Source organism: Sparus aurata, chromosome 3 (assembly GCF_900880675.1).
Source record: "Sparus aurata chromosome 3, fSpaAur1.1, whole genome shotgun sequence".
Lineage (NCBI taxonomy): Eukaryota > Metazoa > Chordata > Actinopteri > Spariformes > Sparidae > Sparus > Sparus aurata.
The window spans coordinates 7,539,453-7,560,160 of record NC_044189.1 but is presented as its reverse complement, the minus strand read 5'-3'; the positions used below and the strand labels follow the sequence as shown (position 1 = coordinate 7,560,160).

General features: G+C 41.0%; 2 protein-coding genes across 2 annotated transcripts; both read right to left on the bottom strand.

Annotated features, from left to right (window-relative positions):
* Window positions 1–1,067: 1,067 nt before the first annotated feature.
* Window positions 1,068–4,820, bottom strand: pithd1 (PITH (C-terminal proteasome-interacting domain of thioredoxin-like) domain containing 1). Its single transcript, XM_030413161.1, has 6 exons — window positions 4,479–4,820; window positions 3,786–3,829; window positions 3,449–3,526; window positions 3,043–3,147; window positions 2,071–2,179; window positions 1,068–1,951 (listed from the first exon to the last, which is right to left on the bottom strand). The coding sequence occupies exons 1-6, from the start codon at window positions 4,674–4,676 to the stop codon at window positions 1,850–1,852; spliced, it is 636 nt and encodes a 211-aa protein (XP_030269021.1). The 5' UTR covers window positions 4,677–4,820; the 3' UTR covers window positions 1,068–1,849.
* Window positions 4,821–5,203: 383 nt separating this feature from the next.
* On the bottom strand, window positions 5,204–20,199 carry eloa (elongin A). Its single transcript, XM_030412626.1, has 12 exons — window positions 19,867–20,199; window positions 15,754–15,810; window positions 15,290–15,402; window positions 14,073–14,680; window positions 12,140–12,480; window positions 10,639–10,750; window positions 10,240–10,392; window positions 9,799–9,896; window positions 8,614–8,794; window positions 8,369–8,498; window positions 8,024–8,175; window positions 5,204–7,910 (listed from the first exon to the last, which is right to left on the bottom strand). Exons 1-12 carry the CDS (start codon window positions 19,936–19,938, stop codon window positions 7,849–7,851), a joined length of 2,079 nt encoding a protein of 692 aa, XP_030268486.1. The 5' UTR covers window positions 19,939–20,199; the 3' UTR covers window positions 5,204–7,848.
* Between the last annotated feature and the right edge of the window lie 509 nt (window positions 20,200–20,708).

The following is a 20,708-nucleotide window of genomic DNA, read 5'->3' as shown; positions in this document are numbered from 1 at the left end:
TTCCCCTCACACATGAACACACAAACTCCACACTCAGCTTACACATTCCCATAATGCACTCAGACTGCCACTGCAAGATGACACACTGCATTACTAATGCAATGAAATCATAAATGACATAATAACTCCTTTGCGGAGAAAGTGGAAGGTGTGGTGGCAAGAACACAGCAGTAATCTTTGGTCTAACGGCTTTGTCAAATGGCAACATGGAGGTGACATGTTTGTATTAGAGTGTTACTGCAGAGCAGCTCAGCCTGTTAATGTCAGCTGCTGCTGCTGCTGCTGCTGCTGCTGTGAATTAAAGAAGAGGGTAGACCTCTACTGCAGGAAGCCTTGGACCTGGTCCAAACCTAAGCCTCAATACCTTCACACAGGCCTCCCATCAATTCCTCTCCATTTTCCAGCAGCAGTTTTATTTAATTTACTGCCATCGCACCATGCAGCTGATGAGAAATCATCTCAGAGACAAACTGAGGAAAGACAAATTGATTCTAATTTAATTTGGACTAGAGAAAACTGCTCAGACAAGACACCAGTCACTAAACAAACCACTAGGGGGCAGAAAATATCTAGCACTAGTTAGTCAACACTGTTGTGGCTTTACAAAGGGCAAATAATGTAGTTTTATAAGTGATATATAAAATCAAAGGCATTTAAAAGGTGTATTTGTGTATTTTCTATCTATTTATGTATATTTTTCTACAGAGGTTTTTTATACCTTAGAATCATTGTATAAGGCTACAACCAAAATTCCCCAAAAAGTTGGGACGCTGTAAAATGTTAATAAAATCTGACGACCGGCAGCAGTTTTAAGAAGTGTCCTTGAGCCCGTGTAGTAATATCATTAATATCATTAAGCATGTATTTACAAAAAAAATCTATTAAGTTGATAAAGCTAAAACATTTCAATTATTCTTAGTACTGTTTTTATAGAGAATATCTAAGCGTGGATTCACAAATGATTACATTCTGTTTTAAACAGCATCCCAACATTTGTGGAATCAGGATTGTACTTTTTAAATCCAGGGTGTAAACATGGCAAACAAAGTCTTCAAATGAGACGTATGTACATTTTCAGATTAATGACTTTATTTAAGGTAGCTACTAGAACAGGTTTACATGCTTTAATACTCCAAAAACACATCTGTTTTCTCATTCTGTCCAGCACTGTATTCCCTGTCTGTCTGGTTGATTGATTGCTCTGATTGGTCAGCTCACACACGCCTGACCCATCGCCACTAACAACAACAGAGCAGCTGTGCTAAATCAATTCGTATGTGCCAAACTAGCTGCTAGGCATAAATTAAGCAAAAGTGTGACATGGTTTTCTGTGGCAGATGAGCTTCTGTTGATGCGGACTACATGAACCTACATTACAAACTGAAGTAAAGGAGAAAAACAATGCAAGAGCATAAAACGTCTCCTTTAATTCCTCAAACAGGACAATCGCTTGGATTATTTCCAACCTTCAGCATTGTTTTGAAGAGCGGCTGTCACTTTATTGAAGCTGTGGATATCATTAGACATGAATCAGAGTATACAGGTTAAACTGATAACAACAGAATATATCTGCGTGTCGAATGTTTCATGCGGTTATTATTAAGCTTTTTGCCCACATCAAGCCTTCACCCTTTATTGCGATAGAAAACAGAACAACGTCTTCCAGATACTTCTGAAGCTCTCTGCTCTTCAGATTTTCGTGCTCAGCCTCCGGTCGAGGTCAATCAACCTGCCGGTACGCAGCGTTGGACTCATCTTTGACTTTTTGACACCTGTCAAGCAGACATCACAGAAACCTCTCCTTCTCCTCCGCCTTCTTTCTCCTCTTCTTCCCGACTCTCTGAAGCTTTCAGGAGATGAAGTTGGTCTGCGGGATGATGCTCTCCACTTTGTGATCCGCAGGGTTTGCTGATGCCTCGTAGTTACAGATCGTCACCTCGTGTCTGTGAGCCTGAGAAGCACAAAGAGAGAAAGACAGGTAGATAATAATTTATCCTATTAGGTGTTTTATACTCTCAGAAGAAGTGGAATAAACTCAAACAGGTTCAATAGTTTCTTTTCACACTGTACCTCTGAAAATTCTCCCCTCAGGCCGATGTAGTAGACCCTGGTGCTCTCTGATCCAAAGTTCTTTGAGATGTGGATGGAGAGGTGCTGAACGTTGGAAAAACGAGCGATCCTGGAAATCGTGACACAGGAGGAGACACTTCAGTGTGAGACAACATGTTGGAAATGCATGTGTACTGGAGGCAGAACTAAACTGTCTGTGTCTGTAAAAGCAGGATGGAGTTGTGACACTTTGTGAAGAACTATAGGAGAAATCAAACATCATGTTCATCATGAGCCATAACGTGTGTGTGTGTGTGTGTATGTGTGTGTGTGTGAAAGGTAATGGAAATGCAAACACATCCATACGAAGTGAGAACAAGCATGACAGAGTTGGATGCACTTGCGTTTTGAACGCTTCTTTGCTCAGATCAGAGATCGGATTTCACTGCATCATGTCATTTAGCTCCCAGGATTTGCACGTTATCCATCTTGTATACAAGCTCAGTATTTTACTCCTTAATATCAGTATCGGCCCAAAAAGTCTGTATCAACACGCCAATTAGCAATCTCTATCTTTTGTCCTGCTCTTCAACCTTCAAACTGCCCGGATTATAAGTCATGTGTAAATTTTAAAGCCTTAGAAACTGAGAGAAAATCAGGAAGATTTGTCACTTTGTGCCTAAAAAGGGTATTTATGATTCAGTTTGTCTTTGTGGTTTTTTTCCTGTAAGCTTGGTCAGCAGTGAGCTGGTCGTCAGTCGAGTGAGCAGCCAAATGTGCGCTAACAGCTAAAAGAAGCAGGAAACTAAAGAAGCATGTAGAAAGTGTTGAACCAGACCACAACATATGACTGTATAAACTGCAGATCTCTGTGGCTCAGACTGCTTGTCTAGATGCCTCAAACTCAATGTCATCTCATACAGAGACGGACAGAAAGTGATGATCTGGGAATCTGATGGGAAGATGCTGGTGTGATTTTTTTCGTGCCCTCACTTTGTTGGGTATTCCAGCTCAGCGAGGGGGTCTTTGTTGAGTCTGAAGGCTTGTTCAGGCTCTCTGCCGGTGTCGTCGAAGGACATCTGAGGGATGTTCTTGTACCTGAAATGAAAGAAAGAATAGATGAGTACAATAAGCGAAGGTCATCAAAGAGATTTATATTTTAGGATTTTGTGATGGCCGAGGTCTAATCAGTCCAGCAGTATGTATAGTGTTGAAGAGATATCTACTGGAGTCAGCATGTTAACCAGCTAGCCTTGGGCCTTTTTTGCTCTTTTCTTGAAGAGGATTATCTTGAAAAAGAGATTCTGGATCTAAATGGGAATGTTCCTTGGAAAGTAATGGTTAAATCCAATTTAAATAATATAAATATATGATCAAAGAAGCAGTGACAGACACTCACAATCGTATCTCAGCCGGATGAGACTCGTCATCTTCTCCAGAGATGATGATGCCTTTCAGCTTCACGTTGCCGGTGAAACTGAAAGAGATGACAGATTCGTTGTGATCTTTGACAACAACAAGGTAAAATCACAAAGAGACCGAGAAAACCAGGACAGTGTGACAGACAAGAAGAAGTTAGAAACTCTCACAAGAGAAGAAAAATGATTTATGGAAAGACAAAAAAAGAGAGTAGAACCAGAATCCATAGAGGGAAAACATTAGCTCACACAGGAGAAACGTTTAAAGCGCAGACTCATCATGACGATGAGAATTGCGATGATGATTTTAGGACTTACGGGATGTTAAACAGCAGCTCTTCATCTGCGTCGCTCTCGACATACTAAAATAAAAAAGACAGATGAGTCACAACAATAAAAAACGGAACAATCAACTCTGGTATTGGATAAGATACTCACGCTTAGAATTTTTATACTCACAATACAAATACAATATCAATGATGTAATAATACAACCTCTGACGTATTTGTCTTTCCATGAGTAAATAAACAGGCTGTTCTCAGAGGAAAATAATGTCCAGGGTCCACCAAATACAGTATGAAATTCATCCTTTGAGGTCAGTTTGTTTATTCAGTCAGTCATGAAAACAAAGAGAGTTACACATTATCATTACTATCAATATTAATAAATAGTATTTTCTGCAGAATGACTATCTTTTCTTGTGGCGTTTAAGTATATTTTGCTGCCAATACGTTTACAATTGCAAGTAAAACAAAACTTCTTTGCTGTAGTATTGTTAATCTTGTGTTCCCAAATTGAGGTCAGGCTGCTGTTGTCATGATTAATGTAATCTGTCAGCCTCAGCGGTCTTAATAAAGTTTTGTTGAATGACTGCGTGCGCAGCCCAGCAGCGAGGCTCAGCGTCAGCAGCCCCACAGACCTGCACTCTCACCCCGGCCACACAGACAGGAAACACCCGTGTAGCTTCTACACTCTGCTGTCCACCACAGGGGACACAGGCAGACCGTTACCGTGTCCCGCTCGGTCCGCCGATCCCACGGCTTGAACACCAGCTTTCCATCTCCGTCTCTGCTCTCGTTCAGGCACTGCAGCTTCTCCAGGTCGATCTTCCGATACAGACCGTACTCCAGGCCCCTCTCCGCGGGCTCATGCTCCCCCGCACACCCGCAGCCCTGTCCGTGTCCGTGGCCGTGACCGTGGCCGGACATCGTGCAGCTCAACACGCCCTTTATGTTAAATGTAGCTCAGACAAAGAGCAGTGGCTCACAGCAGCAGCTCGTCCGGACTGTTTTGGGTAAAGTGAAACGCTGTCAGTAAGTTTCACTTCGCGGCCGGAAGTGAACATATATTAGAAATGTACTTCCGGTTCGAGGATTTCAAAATAAAACATGCTGGTGGTTGAAACAGGGTTTTACGTCGTTTAACGTTGATAAATTTTACTTTGGTTAAAAAAAAAAAAAAAAAAAGTCACCTATACAAATAGCATTTAAGTACAGTATTTGTGCTTAGTCACATTCCATCACTAATTTCACATCGTAATTTATTAACAAAATTATATTTTGTATTTATAATCTCAATCTGAAAGGAACAAAAAGCATTCAAATAAATATATTTGTCTCCAAAATGTAGGAGTAGAAGCAGAGAGTACTAGTTCCTACCATAATCTTATTTAAGTAAGTGTTGTATGTATTCAGTCATTCAGAGAGAAAATGAAGAAACTTCTTTTTTCCAGGTGAGACTCAGGATGTTTTTAATGCTTGATAAAAAACACTGCACAAAAAGATTTAAGGGCAAAAAAGTCAATTTTAATAAAAATGACCATATAACATTTATTAAAATCTAATAAAATTACAATTTGAAATCTACTTCCTTTCAGGCCCATGTTGTGGGGTACCAGGTCCCAGTGTTGAAAATAAATACATCTCATCATTGTTGTCGACTGAAGCTGTGCAGACGTCCTATCAACTTCCTTCCTGACTGCTATTTTTCCTTGTTCTTGTCTTCCTTCAGTCTCTTCAGCCCTCGCGCAAGCCATTTGTCACAGTGAAGCAGATATAAACAGGGACACACACATTCAACAGCAGGAAAACATGACTCAAGCCACAGGAGGGTTCAAATAAATCTACAATGTGCTTGTGTGTGTGTGTGTGTGTGTGGTTCACTGATATCATGTTTAATTATGCATGTTTGTTGGTTTTTAAAAGCAGAGTCCTTAACCAGCCAGTTGATGTCTCTGGTGGAGTCGGCTGACTTGCACCATGCATGCTATTAAAAGATAAAACAAGAGTGTGGCAAGGTTTTTCCTCAAGTAGTGTCATTATGTTTCATCATCTTATCAGGAAGGAAAGTAACAAACAACTATTCTTTAAATCAAAAGAATGATTCTGTTTTTGTGTCCCATGGAGGCAAAAATGTGATATATTGGGAAACGGGCCATTTTTGCTCTCTTGCTGAGAGTGAGATGAGAGGATCGACACCACTCTCACGTCTGTACCATAACCATGATGCTACATCCAGCAGCCGGTTAGCTTAGCTTAGCATTAAGACTGGAAACAAGGGAACAGATAGCCTGCTAGCTCACCCATTAACAGGACATGTGTCATTTGATTAATAAAAATAACAGTACTGCGTTTCCCAGGAGGTTAGGGGGAAAACTATTAACCCTAATCTTCAGTCGTAAACTAGTAACCTCCTGGTGTCTTCACAGGTTGCCGGGCAACCGGTCCCAACCAGGAAATAGTTCTCACCACAACACCTGAAGGTCAAATTGATATTTTTATGTAGACAAGTCATTTCAAACAAATAATATAATATATCAGAAATTGAATGAAATCTCTTTTCCCAAAAACATCATTATGATTGTATAAATTAATAATTAAAAATATTTTGGCAGGTCCAAAAGGATTGTTTTGTTTATTCCTGTGTAAGCATTCTGATGGTTGGTTCCAGCACCAACAAGGTTTGTGAGCAAATAGCAAACAGGAGATGGTGTCTTGTGGTATCTGTGTTTCATCAATGTCAGTTTGTGGTACAGCATGGTGGCCACATCATGTAACCATGTTTGGTTTTATTGCACAAACTGGCAACTACCAAGACTCCAAGTCCCTGACGAAACACAGATACCACATGATACCAACAGTGTTTTACTTCTGGCTCAAAAACCTGTTCGAAGCTGGAAACCAATGCTAGAATTCTGACACAGAGATAAAAAAAACAATCATTTTGGAACCGACAGACATTTTAAAATGATCAATTCACAATCATAATAATGTTTTAAAAGAGAAGACAGACGTCTATTCTGCACCTTTCTACAAGCTTGTATGTATTATATATTTTGAAATGATGAGTCTACATACAACAGTGGTCAATATGAACTTTTAACGCCTTTTATACAAATACAATATGGCTGTTAATTAGTGAGCTTTAGGTGCTCGTAGGGGGAAATGTCTTACTTTGGACAGAGCCAGGCTAGCTGTTGCCCCCATTTCTGGTCTCAAAGTTATGATAAGCAAAGCTAATTGCCTTTAGCTTCATCTGGCTATCAAACAAGGAATCTCTGTCTGTCTACTGCACATCTCGAGAACCGTTCTTACGATCTAGTTCACACTTGGCAGGTTTGTTGCTGAGGACCCACAGAAGTGCAGAATCTAGATTGGTGCAATTTCGATAAGGGCCATGTTCAATATTAATACAGTTTGAACATGTGATCTCTCTCGTGATCTTATGGGGAAGCAGATGTAAACAAAATGGAGATTAGTGTCGTGCAACAACTTGCTGCTTGGTGGCACCGTCAGCTGCTCTGGCTCGTTAAACAGATTTAGACTGGATCTGCAGACGCCTCACGTCGCCAGATAATCTGTGCCAGACAGCATGTTTCAAATGGGCACTTAGTAGTTTAGTGTAAAAACATGAGAATGGTACCTATGTTCTTATCTAGCTCTCAGCAAGAAAGCAAATTAGGGCATTTCCCAAAAGTTCAAGCAATTCCTTTTAAAAACGTCCGCTACAAAACAAGAAAAAGTAACAGACTGTGTGTGTGTTTGTGTGTCCTTTGCATCTTGTAAAAAGTTGGTGACATGATTATTGTCACACAGGTCACACCCACTGAGCGTCATTCGTGATTTAAATACTTAGTCTAAAAAAGGCGCCAAAAACAAATGCCACCATTAAATTAAAAAAACAAAACAAATAAAACAAAAAAACATTTTCCACCAATACTGAAAAGATCATTTGATATGTCTCCTGGGTAATGACGTTGCTGTGTGTGCGTGTGTGTGTGTGTGTGTGTGTAGGGATGAAGGGGTCCTCCAGTAAGAATTTTTCTCGACTTAAATTAAAAACACAGTTGGAATTCATAAAATACATCAAGTCTCTTTCACACTATCGGCGGGAGAATCTGTTCTTGAAAGCTTTGATAGTTTTGGCCATCATGGGGGCGATTTCTGTGTGAGGAAGGAGACGAGAACACATTGTTTGTGAGATTTAAACGAAACACAACTCTTGTTCTTTCAAGAGATCTTAAAATTATAGCTCAGGACTGTTAACACACACTTACTTTTGACCTGTGGCTTGTCCCGGGCGGCATGTCCTCCTCCAGCTCCTCCTCCAGGTCCTCCTGGTGCTGAGGGGCGAGACGAGCTAGGAGGGTTAAACTGGGAGGAAGAGGAGCGGCTCGATTCACCAGAATAGTCTGTGGCTGGCCTTATTCTGAAAGAGACAGGAGGAGACGAAAAGTTGGTGATTGCGATGAATTTATAACAAAGAGAAACGCCACAAAGTGATGAACTGAACCACAAAGTGAAAGAAAGTAATGATGAAAGTACAATAATGTTATTTTAGGTAATCATAGTTATATCATATGATGATACTGTTGTCTATATAGAGGCAGCAGAGTACTGACTTGATGGGAGCTGCAGCCGCGGTGGAGGCTGCGGATGATGCGCTTGTGGTCCCAAACTTCTCCTGGCGGCGGCGCACGTCACGCGGCGGTTTGGCGACAGAATTCACAAACGCCATCTTAACCTGCCGTCCTGCCAGGACAAACACAGCACTTTGACTTAAAAAGACCAACACTCGAGAAACGTCGTGGTTCGTGATTGATATAAAACAAAATTCAGTTCATTCAGATCCAAAGGCTTCTGCTACCTTTTGGCTTGTTGGCGTGGGCGGAGGAAATGTTCTGGGTGAGCAGCCTCAGCCGCTCCTCGCGCTCGTCGTGCAGCCTGAGATACATCTCCCTCCATGACTCGTACTCCTGAGGAGACTCTCGCTTAAAGTCCCGCTGACAGTGACGCATCCACAGCTCGTCAGATTCCTCCGTAAACCACTAAAGAAGAAACAAGGACGGCCATCAGTCTCGCCACGCTCCACACTCATTCGCTTCTCATGCCTCATCTCTAGTTTTTTCCACGATCAAAGATGTGCGTGTGGTGAACTTTACGATGCACACATGTACTGAAGACCAAGATAATAATAATCTTTGATTATAGAGCACTTATCAAAATCCATGTTAAAATGTGCTTCACAAAGGCTGCAAAATAAAACAGATGTGTCATAAAAATCATCAAGTTTAAATCGGATTCAAAGATAAAAGAATGAGAAAACAGATCTAAAAAACATTAAAACCTAGCTTCAATCGGGAAGAATCTGATAAAATTAGCCTTAAGAAAGGATATAAAAGGGATGACTGACTCATTCAACCTGACAGCAAACACTCCAAACAAACAAACACTTCTGCCTGACAGTCTCAAAGTACGTACTGACATGTATGTCATTTAAAGTCAGGTATACAGCAGAGAGCAAGACCATGAGGAGCTTTAAAACCAGTCAGTTAAATCTTAAAATCTAGTCCTGTGCAAAGTCCTGTGTTATCGGTGTAAACAAGCAACAGTCTTTTACTCCTGGCTCCCAGCCTGCACTCCAAGATGCACGGCTAACAAATCTAATTGGCAGTCGGCAGCTACAGTTAGCGGCAGTTAGCTGTTACTCTGGTGACATGCTGCCCCCTGTCTGTTTTGTGTCTGACTTCAACAGCTGACCAATTCTTATATATTGCACTTTTTAAGTTTACATCTTAAATAATAACTTATTTTAAAAATTCACCTTTTTTTTTTTTACAGATAAGAATGAAACACTGCGATAGAAAAACACTTCTTACACCCCTTATAATGAAGAAGTCTTTGGTTCGCTTAAGTGTCACCGTAGTTCACACAGGTCTGTAACCAGCAGGCCGGGCAATGCATTAAGTCGATGAGGATCTTCATAAGTAAAACAAAGTGTGTGTGTGTGTGTGTGTGTGTGTGTGTGTGTGTGTGTGTGTGTGGGTGTTACCTGGTTGCTCTGCTCGATGCGATACAGCTGCTCTGGCGTACATCGCTCCAGCACCGGTTCCAGGATCTCAAACGGCACTCCACCCACCTCGGCGATGGCTGAAAAGGCAAAGAGAAGTCAGACCTTTGCGGTGGTGTTTGTTTAATTTATCCAGCTTGAGATAATAGCTGGGTGGAGTGGGGAGTGACCACAGAGGAGTACATAATGGTGATCAAGTATTAATCAGGTGATCGTGTAGTCTTTGTTATCTTTTAACCCTTGTGGTGAGCCTTGCCCTCTGTTTCATCACTCCACATGAAATGAATTCGATTAACATTTAATGAAGAATAAATACTAAGCGTTCAGACATTTTGGGGTTTATTTTATAGTATCTAAAGGTGCTTTACTGCCATCTAGTGAGAACTCTGTGTCTATTGTTGTGGCCTCAGCAGCTCCACTCACAGTCGATGTTGTTCTGCAGCACACGGATGCACTGCTCGTACAAAGTCATCATCTTGGGCAGGTAAGAGGTCTTGGATCCCGAGTAGACCACCATCTTCGAGTTGAATCTCTTCCCCGTGAAGCCGGCATCCTCCTCGTCGTTGCAGACGGGAACTGAAAGTGAAGAAGGGAATGACGTTCAGGCAGTGTGACACAGAGATGCTTACACTGACAAGAAAACCGCCAGGAAGAACTAGATTGTGATCTGTTTTCGTTTGTAGATGTCGAGCCTTTTTCACACCAAGAAGCCTCAAGGCCTCAGAGGTTTACAGCTTTAAAGTTACAGTTACATGTTGGGTGATGTCATCGTGTTTTTAAGGAGCAGCTATGAAGTTCTACAAACAAGATAAAGTGATTTACCTTTCCGTCTCTGAGGGGACAGCGGTGTGACGTCGATGGAGGGCAGAGGTCTGTAGTTGGGTTGAATCGCTGGCAGAGGGATTTCAGGAAGAGTCGGAACGGCCTCGACCACCTGCGAACGGCATCACATCAACATCAACAAGCAGCGCCTGCAAACAACCTTTCAGAATAAGAGGCTTGTATGCAATAGATGATAAATGAATGCAAATAGGATGCTTGTGGGCAGAGAGAAGCGGTCGAATTACTGAGTAAGTTAAAGGAAAGGTTTGACATTTTGGGAAATATTCCTAATGCAGCTGACTTGGCTTTCAGGGTGTTTGTTTTTCAACCTTTGGACAAAGTCAGACGACCTGTTTCTCCATTTCCAGTGGCATTTACTTTTCAAAGCTAAAGTTTGTGTCAGAAAAACAACAAAGAGCTTTCATAACTCTCAAATCGCTCTCAGTTTCCCAGCCTTTGAAATCGGCAGGTTAATGCTCTCCTGTGAATTATCTCGACGGTGAAATAATCTACAGTTGCTAGGAAACAGAAAGAATTCTACTTAATAAAAAGCACAGCGCCGGTTCCTGGAGAGAAATATTGATGAGCTCCACGCTCAATAAAGTCTTTATAAGTCATTACAAAAATCATCAGACAGCCCCCCGAGATATATTGAGGTCACACTTCCCAACAGTTGTTTGAACAACACCAAATTTAAAATCTCGCACATTGACGGTAAACATGTCTAAATTCACAAACACAGTGAACAGTAACTAATAAATTATGCTTCTTGGTCGTCCGTGGTGAAATTCCCCAGACTCCCTTAAAAAATGCTCAATTTAGAGACTTGTTGCACCAGGGGTGACTTTATAAACTTTATGAAACCCTGTCTACAACAAATTGTTAATTATTCAGGCCTACTTACAGATTCGGCAAACACCAAACATGAAGATATTTATTTTTTTGTACAAAACATTGGAATTAATGTGAATTGACGGGCTTAACGCTGTCCACTTGTGACCGGATCACCCAGGATGGACAGCCTCTTTGGTTCTGCCCCGCAAAGTGAGATAAATGCTCCACGGTTTTCACCAGTTAGTCGCTAACTGTGTCTGTCTGCTGTTTGGTCCTGAGCAGGTCATGCATAGTAGACTTTCAAAACCTTTTCACTGAAAACAGCTGCCTGCCGTGGCTGCAAGTGACACTATAAGAGCAATGAGAGTGAACCAGAACCGATCTACTGCAAACTGAAACTCACTTGAAACTCACACGTTTTAAAGCCAACAAGAGCCGCAGATTCTGGGGATAACCGTCTGTAGATTCATCATCATTGTCTGTATTTACATTTGATCTCATGATTAAAATATCAATTATGGACCTTTTAACCCTAATAATGAAGGGAAGATTACTAATCTTAATTCTGAACTGTCTTTGATAAATACCAATAATAGTGGAAAAGTCATGAATGATGATCTGTGATGTTATCTTTTCACAGGTCATCCCACTCAGCCGCTGTTCTTACCCTCTTGCGTTTCTCTGGTTTCTCTGGTTTCTCTGGTGTTGCTGCAGCTGAATGAGACCTCTTGGTGCTCTGTGTGCCGTTAGCTTTGCTCGCTTTAGAGGAGGAGGAGGAGGAGGAGGGCGCAGGCGGAGGGGTGCGTGCGCGATAGGTGGACGACACGGAGGATGAAGAGTGAGACGGTCGACTGTGTGACAGGGATGACGACGACGACGACGGCTTCTTCTTCTTCTTCACAGGCGTCGGGGCATCATATGTGAGAAAAGACTCAAAGGACATGGTGGGAGTCTCATAGTCTTCCTCCTCCTCCTTGGATGGAGAGTCCTTCGGCACCCGCAGCCGCCCTGGAAACACAGAGGCAGAAAGAAAAGTTATAAACGATTCAGTGAATCGTGGGAATTTTACATTTGACACATACAAGATGGGGAAGCCTTTCAAATAACCCTGAGCCCGCTGGTAGCTTTAGGGAAGGGCTGCAGCTCACAATTGCCTTGACAGTTATTTTCCTGACATTTATTAATTGTTTGGTTGATAAAATCAAAAGCTCAAGGAGATTCAAAACCCAAACACACTCAGTTTACTGTCAAATGTGTCCAAGGAAAGCAGAAATCTTCACATTTAAGAGTGAAAGCAGCAAATAACTGTTTGAGCTTAACTTCAACCAACACGTTTGCAGTGATGGATCGTAACTCACTAAAGTAACAAGAGTATAATATTTGAAACTACTTTCTACTGTGGAGAAGACTACTGAGTGTGTGCAGACGGAGGCACAACCACTCTTCCTGAAGTTAATCATTAAACAGTGCTATATATGAGGTGTCGATTACAGACTGCAGAACAGAGACGTGGAAAGAAAGTTGACTCATATCACCATTCTGATGACTTGTAACTTGACTTGACAGAGAATGAACTGACTGAACTGACTTCAGCCATGATGCTGAATGTTTGTGGTACTTTATTTTAAAGAGGTCACATTATGCTCATTGTCAGGTTCATAATTCTGTTTTGAGTTGCTACTAGAATAGGTTTACATGCTTTTATGCTCTAAACACATCAGTCTTATACTCATACTGTCCACTGCTGCAGCTCTGTATTCCCCCTCTGATTGGTCGGCTCACACACGCCTGAGCCAGCACCGCTAACAACAACAACAACAACAACAACAACAACAACAACAACAGAGCAGCTGTGCTAAATCAATTCTTACGTGCCAAATTAGCCACTAGGCATAAATCATGCAACTGTGCGACTCTGTGATGTCACAAAGTCACAGCGAGACTACTGATGGGGCGTTCAGGAGCAGCGGGAAAGAAGAGCATCTGTTGGTGCGGACAATGACCTTTTAAACTTTCAAGATCTTTTAAATGCACAAGAACAAATATAACAAAACTGAAGGAAAGATAAAAACAAGAAAGCATAAAAAGACAGATGAAACACTTGCTGCTGTTTAGGAAACCGTTTTCATTTAGCTTGTAAACCAATTGTTTCCATCAGCAGAGTTACTATCTGCAGTATCTCAGTTAACCGGAACAGGATGTTGCTCTCTGTTGTGACCACATTTTGTGCTCTGATAAAACAGGAACATCTTATCTGGTGCACAGAGCTGTAGTTAATCGTCGAATTTGATCGTCAGAAGTTGATGAAATGCAATTCTGTTAAGTGTTCACAGTTTAACTAAACCATCACAGGCTTTGGCTGCAAACAAGCTGTAACTCAACAGAAAAACTGTTAAAAAAGCTGTTAAAACCGCGTCAGACACATGATAGGGAGTTTTGTTTATTCTTTAAAATCTTTAAGTCTGATCTAATATTTATTCTAACTCTGACAGGAAGCAGGGTTGGCACTTTGTGCGTCTGTGCTCCGTGCAGAGGACAAAGCTGACAGCGCTTCGTGCTCTAAACCTTTCATATCGACGAGAAACAGCGGAAACACTCACCGTCATCTCCTCCTTTCTTCTTCTCCTCCCTTTTGCTCTCATGTGTGCCGGACTTCCTGCTGTGCTTTGCAGACTTCTGTGCTGGACTCTGCGCTCTCTCTCTGTCTGCACCGTGTTTCTTCCCCTCTCCTCCTCCTCCTCGATCACTGCTCATCTGTGCATGCCGCTGTCGCCTTTCCTCATCTCTGTCCCTGTTTCTGTCGCTGTGGGAACCATGATGATGGTTTTTGTTGGGTTCTTTGTTTGGTTTGATGTGTCGGACTTCTTTGCGAGGAGGCGGGGGACTGGGTTCAGGTTCAGGTTCGGGTTCGGGTTCTGGTTCAGGTTCAGGTTCAGGTTCAGGTTCTGGGCTCTCGTACTCGTCTGACTGGTAGCCTCCTCGCCGCGGAGGGCTGTACTGCTCGTGTTGAGGAGGTGAGGGCGAGTAGTTCGTGTGATAGCCTCTCTCCTCGTCCTCCACCTCCTCCTCCTCTTCCATGTAGGAGGGCTCTTCGTCAGGAGAGGGCTCGCGGGCGCGTCTGTGGCCACCTCCTCCTCCTCCTCCTCCGACTACCTCCAGGCCTCGTGAGTGTGACCGTGGAGCTTCTTTGACGTGACTGTTGGGGGGTCTGTGGTGGAAAGAAACACTGTTTGACTCATCTACAAGTTTGATGAGAGAAATCAAGGGGAACACCTTAAAATAACAATGATTAATACATGGCAAATGTATAGTTGGTTAAATGGGCTCTATTTAATCGTTTGCAGTAATATATCTGTATTAATCTTTTTTATTGGCCTTATGTGAACTGACTGTAATGTGACATGAAAAACGAGACCTCCCCCGTCTCTCTCTGTTTCTGATACAAGCCTGTGGATGATTTGTTTAAGTTATTAAACGATGCTGGAGAATGTGGATTTCTTTGCGAAGGACTCGGGTCAGATTTTCCTCGACTACTTCAGCTGTTTAGGAGAATGCAGCAGGGCTGTTTTGTTGTGAAGCTGAAGCAGAAATGTTTTGTGGACTATAAAACTTCACCCAACTTTCCCCTCGGAGTTTGAGTGCGAGTACACAACGACTCAATTTTCTTTTTTGGGTGAACTGTTCCTTTAAGCTGCTCTTTCTGCCATATATGATCATTGCAAGAACAGAAACATGAAGTACAGTGAGAGCAAAAGCAGAGGATCGCTCCACTTCTCGCTGCTGTCTGCATGTGAGGGCACAGTTGAGCAGAACACACCTGTCTGCAGACTGAGGAACCAGTTTCTTCCATTTGGCTACGAGGCCCTTTGCCACCTCTCCGGCTACGTCGTGTTTCCTGAAAGAATTCACAGTCTTCCCCACTCCAGTTTCCTACGAGAGAACAAAATAAAGACATGGATGACTCCTTGTCATCTAAAGCTAAAGAAACGTTTGCAGTCTCACTGCAGGTAGACATCACATGAGAAGTGTGAGCGGCAGTGTTATCAAGCTGTAGCAGCCGAGTGACCTGATTGGTCAGAAACATGTTGAGGCTGTGCTGATAATTGGCATAAATCTCACCTGACAGGTAAGCAGTCTGGTGCCGAGCAAAGCTCCGATTCTCACACAAGGTCGAACGCCTTTACTCCACCCTCCACTGCTTGAGCAATCTCGCAACTGCAGCATCAACTTTTCTCCTTTTTTACCAAATCAAGTGGATGTTAAGTATGAAGCAACACTTACCACCAGTATGTCCACAGTCATGGGAAGTTCCCCCAGTCTTTTGAACGTCTTCAGTAGCTGAAAGACAAGAGACAACTATAATCATTCAGAGGACGATTACGGCTTTAAGGGGCTCTGTGGAGCTTAAATAAAAAGAATGATTACGGATCGCGATAAAAAACACTCACAATATGCTGATTGTGGTGAATTTTCATTGTCAGGATGACTGTTGATCAAGATAATCAGGAATATTCTCACAGGAATGACTTGGAAAAGATGTCACCGATGTCACGCCCCTTTCTGGTTTGTACCATAGAATTTCAGATAGTCTCGGACTGTTGATTCTGCTTGAACTGTGTGATGATCCACACATGTTGTTTGTCAATCTAAAAGATAATTTTCCAAATCAAAGTCGCAGTCTGTCACAAAGCTAATGACATATAAGACTGTGGAAATATGTAGTTATAAAGATACATTCAACAGTCGTGTTTGTGATGTTGTGTCATTGAACGCTCACCAAAACCTGTAACTTAAAACTTATAGAGCTTCTACTGAATATCAGCAGCTCACAGAACTGACAGACTCTTCTTTCACGTAACTGCAGCTGTCAATATAACCAGATTGATTGTGGTTTTCACTTTGTTGACACTTTTTCTGTGCCGAGTTGGCGGCCATGTTGGTGACGAGCGAGACGATGTTGCTCACTGAGCGTTTAACACAAAACTAGATAATTTTTCCTTTAATTACGACAAACTGCGACTTCATTGGCACGAAAAGTTCCCTTTTAAATTGACAGACGTCATATGTGTAGCTCATTGCTCAATTTAAACATGACACAAACTATATTCATATAATAGTTTGTATATTGCATCCCCACAAAAACAGGTTAAATCTGGTGTGTGTAAATAACACTGACACCAAACTATAAAATGACAGGGTCACGACAACTTGCCAACATTTAAGGTTTAACTGATTTCAGTATGTTTAGGTGCATTTTCTAATTTAAAGTCTGAAGAATATTTCGATGATTATGGGGATAATCGTGACATGAAATTTAGCTATTACGATAATGAAGACAGGATGGAGGCGTCATAACTCGTAGTCCGCTTGCAGCTGCATCATGAGACACTGTCTGTTATTTCTTTAAACAAATCCCCATGATGACTGTTAGCTAATTAGGCTTCTTTGTACAAAACAAATTAACATAACAGTCTGCATGATAGACGACAAGTTTGTTTTGGCCACAGGTTCAGTTTCACCCACTGTTCTCCCTCCAGGAAGGTTTACTCTAAATTGATCAGGGGTGCAGGGGATATGCGCGTGAAGCTGCAATAAAAGTCAAATTAAATGTGTCACCAAGGGTGGAAAAATATTCACAAACACAAAATAAAAAATCTGATATGTCACAGAAGAAACAATCAAGGGAAACCCAGTGACACCCCAATACCCCTGACTAATTTCGACTGCTGTCTTCTTATCATACTTTAGTTTTTACACCTTTATTAGTTTTTACACCTTTATTACTTTTTCCATGCGTCTCTTTCTCTCCTGTGATTTTGCCTGTTTTATGGCTTTAATTCATTTTTCGTGTAGCGAATCATTTATTTGGGTTCTTACATGTTCTGTCCTGTGCTCTTGTTTTAACTCCTTGAACGTGGCATCCTTGTGTTTGAATCGACTGTTTCATCTGTAACATTGTCTTGATTTCCTGATTTTGCTCGTCTGTCAAAGCAATTTGTAAATACTGTTTTAAAGGTGCTACACAAATAAAGTGTATTATTATTATTATTATTATTATTATTATCATAATTATCATTATTATTATTATCATGTAGTGTACAAATACTCTCACATGTGGACTATCTCTGCTCACATTAACCCAAGTCATTCATAATTAACAGTGTTTTCTCTTTTAATTAGTGGAAACAGCAGCTTTCTGCAGCCCTGCGTCATGGAGACTGACTGATGTCGTGGCCTAACGGGACAGGGTTGTACACATCCCACTGAGCTGTGATTTAACTATTTATTTCCACTAATATTATTACTTCTGACAACAGGAACACACCTCCTGTGCAGCAGACGTCTCACACACATCACGCCTGCTTTGTTTTGAGAAGCTCGGGATGCATTTCGGCAAAGAAATCAAACAAAGGGTTCGATCGGATATTGGTGAAATTATCACGTATCCGCTTATAAATGTCAGTATTTTCAGAGCAGACCTGACTGCGGAGATGGAGACCCGCGATATGAGCCGGGGAGAGATAAATCAGTGTAACATTAGCGGCCTGGATACGCTGTGACTCACATTACTTTCCGCACTGACTTACGCTAGTTAGCTAAACGGCTAACGGCTACAGTGGCCACCGAGTTTCGCTCCGAGCTCAGTTACGTTGTGGTTAATGTTGTTATTTTACCAGCGGATAGAGCACCTGTGAGCAGCCATTACACCAAGCTGACAGGTGTTAATATTAGCTAAAAGCCGGGGTTAAAGAAGTACGTTATAACAAGTTAAAAACCCCTTAATTATCGTGACGTAGCACACGATGCGTTCAGGTGCTGTCGGAAATGCTGAAACCGTATGATTGGCACCAGTGATTCATACCCAAAGCCTACATGTTCCAACAAAGTATTGTCTTGACATGGATCCTCACAAAACCTTAAGATTAATTAATTTTAAAAGGGTGCACTATATTAAAATACTTTGCTTAAGTACATTGCTACAAATCATGTGTTTATTACAACTATCGGTGCGATTATTATCATGTGCAATTGTCCTCCTTGATCGTATCCGTAAGTAAAAGGGCAAAAAGTTTACATAGCGTATAGTATATATTCTCTTCTTATTATTTTCACTTATCTTTATATTATTCTATTTTTGTGTTTCTTGGTTATCACATGTTTTTTTAATCTGTAACTCAGTCACTGTTGTTACATGTGAATTTCTCTGCAAAGGGATTAATGAAGTCTTGTCTCATCTTATTTTATCTTGGGAACATAAAATGGATGAATAAAATTTGCAATGACCTCCAGCTACGTGTATTTCAAATGAATGGACTAGTAATTAAAAGGAAGCTGGAAAATATGAAATAAAAAAATATGTTATTTATTCTCATCTTCAAGAAATGTGTGAGAAATATTAACAATTACTTTTAACACTTGATAAGTTGCGCCTCTGTGAATAATGACTGCATTCAGTCCATGATGAAAATCACTGACTTCAGCCAAACTATTAATAATAGGTTAGTGGTAGGCTGTCTTTGTTGTTTGTTTACCTTGACACAGGTTGATTTTGTTTTCAGTCATTAAACCACTTAATTTATAAGTAAAACTACCATTACAAAAAACGCTACTGTTGTTCAATGGTAGAAAGTAGCTAAGTAGATTTACTCAAGAACTGTTCTTATGTTAAATTTGTAGGCACTAAATATTGATACAATTCTGTATTATGATGAGTTTGGATGTGGTTTTCTTGTTCCAAAGTTAGAAGTTCACAAAAGCTACCCAACAGTATACAAAGAAAAATCAAGATACGCCACACGTTTGTATGTACATGTATGAGATGTACATATAAATAGATCAATAAGTATCATAAAATAATATGTAAACATGATGCGTACTTCGACTATCGCTACTTTACACTTCTCAAAATTAGTTAGGTTTATTGGGATATGGGGATATATACATGCATGTGTATGGTTATGCAATAAAAGTCAAATTAAATGTGTCAATACTTTTGGGGACCAGAAATATTCACAAAAAAAACAATATAAAAATTCAAATGTGTCACAGAACAAACAATGAAAATCCCAATACCTCTATCTAATTCTGAGTAGTATATTTTCATGCTGCTTCTTATGCACTTTTACGTTTTAAGTACAGTTTTAATTGCAGACCTTCTTGAAACATTTTTTGTAAATAAAAGCTATATTAAAAAAAGTATTTTACGTGACAATTGTTTAGAAGTCCGAGCCCGACAGCGGCCCTCAAACGCAGCATTTAAAAAACGGTTGCGACTTTCGCGAGCAGCGCCGTCACTTCGTATTCGATTCGGCCGCCGGAGACAAACCGTCGCATTTCACAAGCTAATCGGTGCTAAACACCAAATCTGTCCGTGTCGACCTGCTCAGTCGTTACCTTTCGAGGCTCCGGATTCTCCCGGAGCCGAGCCTGAAGTCTATCCACTGTTTCCAGCAGTTCCTCCGCCATGTTTACTGCTGGTACCCTGTCGCCCGGAAGCTACATCATCCTGACCGAACGGAGAAAAAGGGGAAAACGGAGAGGTTCCGCCGGTTGAGTGAGCTCTACGGCGAGCCAGAGGTGCGTTAGAGAAGTTTAAAAATATCAGAATGGTGACTTAAGTATTAAACAAAGTAAAAAAGCACATTAAAGATTAATTAAGTCAGGGTAATGCAGAAAAAGGGAAAGCTTGAATATTAAGAGGAGAGTCATGACAGACGGAACTACGTCACAGCACAGCTGACGGCGCACGCTGGGTACACCTGTCAGTCTGACGTCAGCGAAAACGCTGATTTAGCATTTAGTGTCATTTACTGTGAAACCTCATCTCCTGCTGTCAAGATAAGAAATACAGCATGTCTGGACACTTCATGATAAGTTCACAGTGATGCAGATTAAATGTGTTTTAAATTATTTCTGGTTGATGTGAATGCTTTAATAGATATGAATTATATTTGTCTCCTACAGAGAATAATGTTAATCCCTGAGAACCAAAATATACCTAAACTTAGAATTTCCTTTGTTTTTATTTTTTATTTGATTTCTTTGTAGATGGACAGAACACACTGAATCCAAGTGAAAACATTAATGTACTTCCATTATAAATAAACATGTTGTGTTTCACGATTAGTTTGTTATTGGTTTATCTTTAAAATGTAAAAAACAAACAACAACAAAACAGTAACGCATCCCCATGGGGACCTAAAAGTTGCGACCTTAATACATTTTATTTGTGAGGC

Coding starts and splice junctions, on each gene's coding strand:
- pithd1 (XM_030413161.1), bottom strand. CDS start 4,676: ATGTCCGGCCACGGTCACGGCCACGGACACGGACAGGGCTGCGGGTGT. Junction 2,180..3,042: donor GAGCTGGAATACCCAACAAA/GTGAGGGCACGA, acceptor CACGATTTCCAG/GATCGCTCGTTTTTCCAACG. Junction 1,952..2,070: donor TGAGGGGAGAATTTTCAGAG/GTACAGTGTGAA, acceptor TGTGCTTCTCAG/GCTCACAGACACGAGGTGAC.
- eloa (XM_030412626.1), bottom strand. CDS start 19,938: ATGGCGGAGGAACTGCTGGAAACAGTGGATAGACTTCAGGCTCGGCTC. Junction 15,403..15,753: donor TGACTGTGGACATACTGGTG/GTAAGTGTTGCT, acceptor GTTCTCTCGTAG/GAAACTGGAGTGGGGAAGAC. Junction 10,393..10,638: donor GTCCCCTCAGAGACGGAAAG/GTAAATCACTTT, acceptor CTTCACTTTCAG/TTCCCGTCTGCAACGACGAG.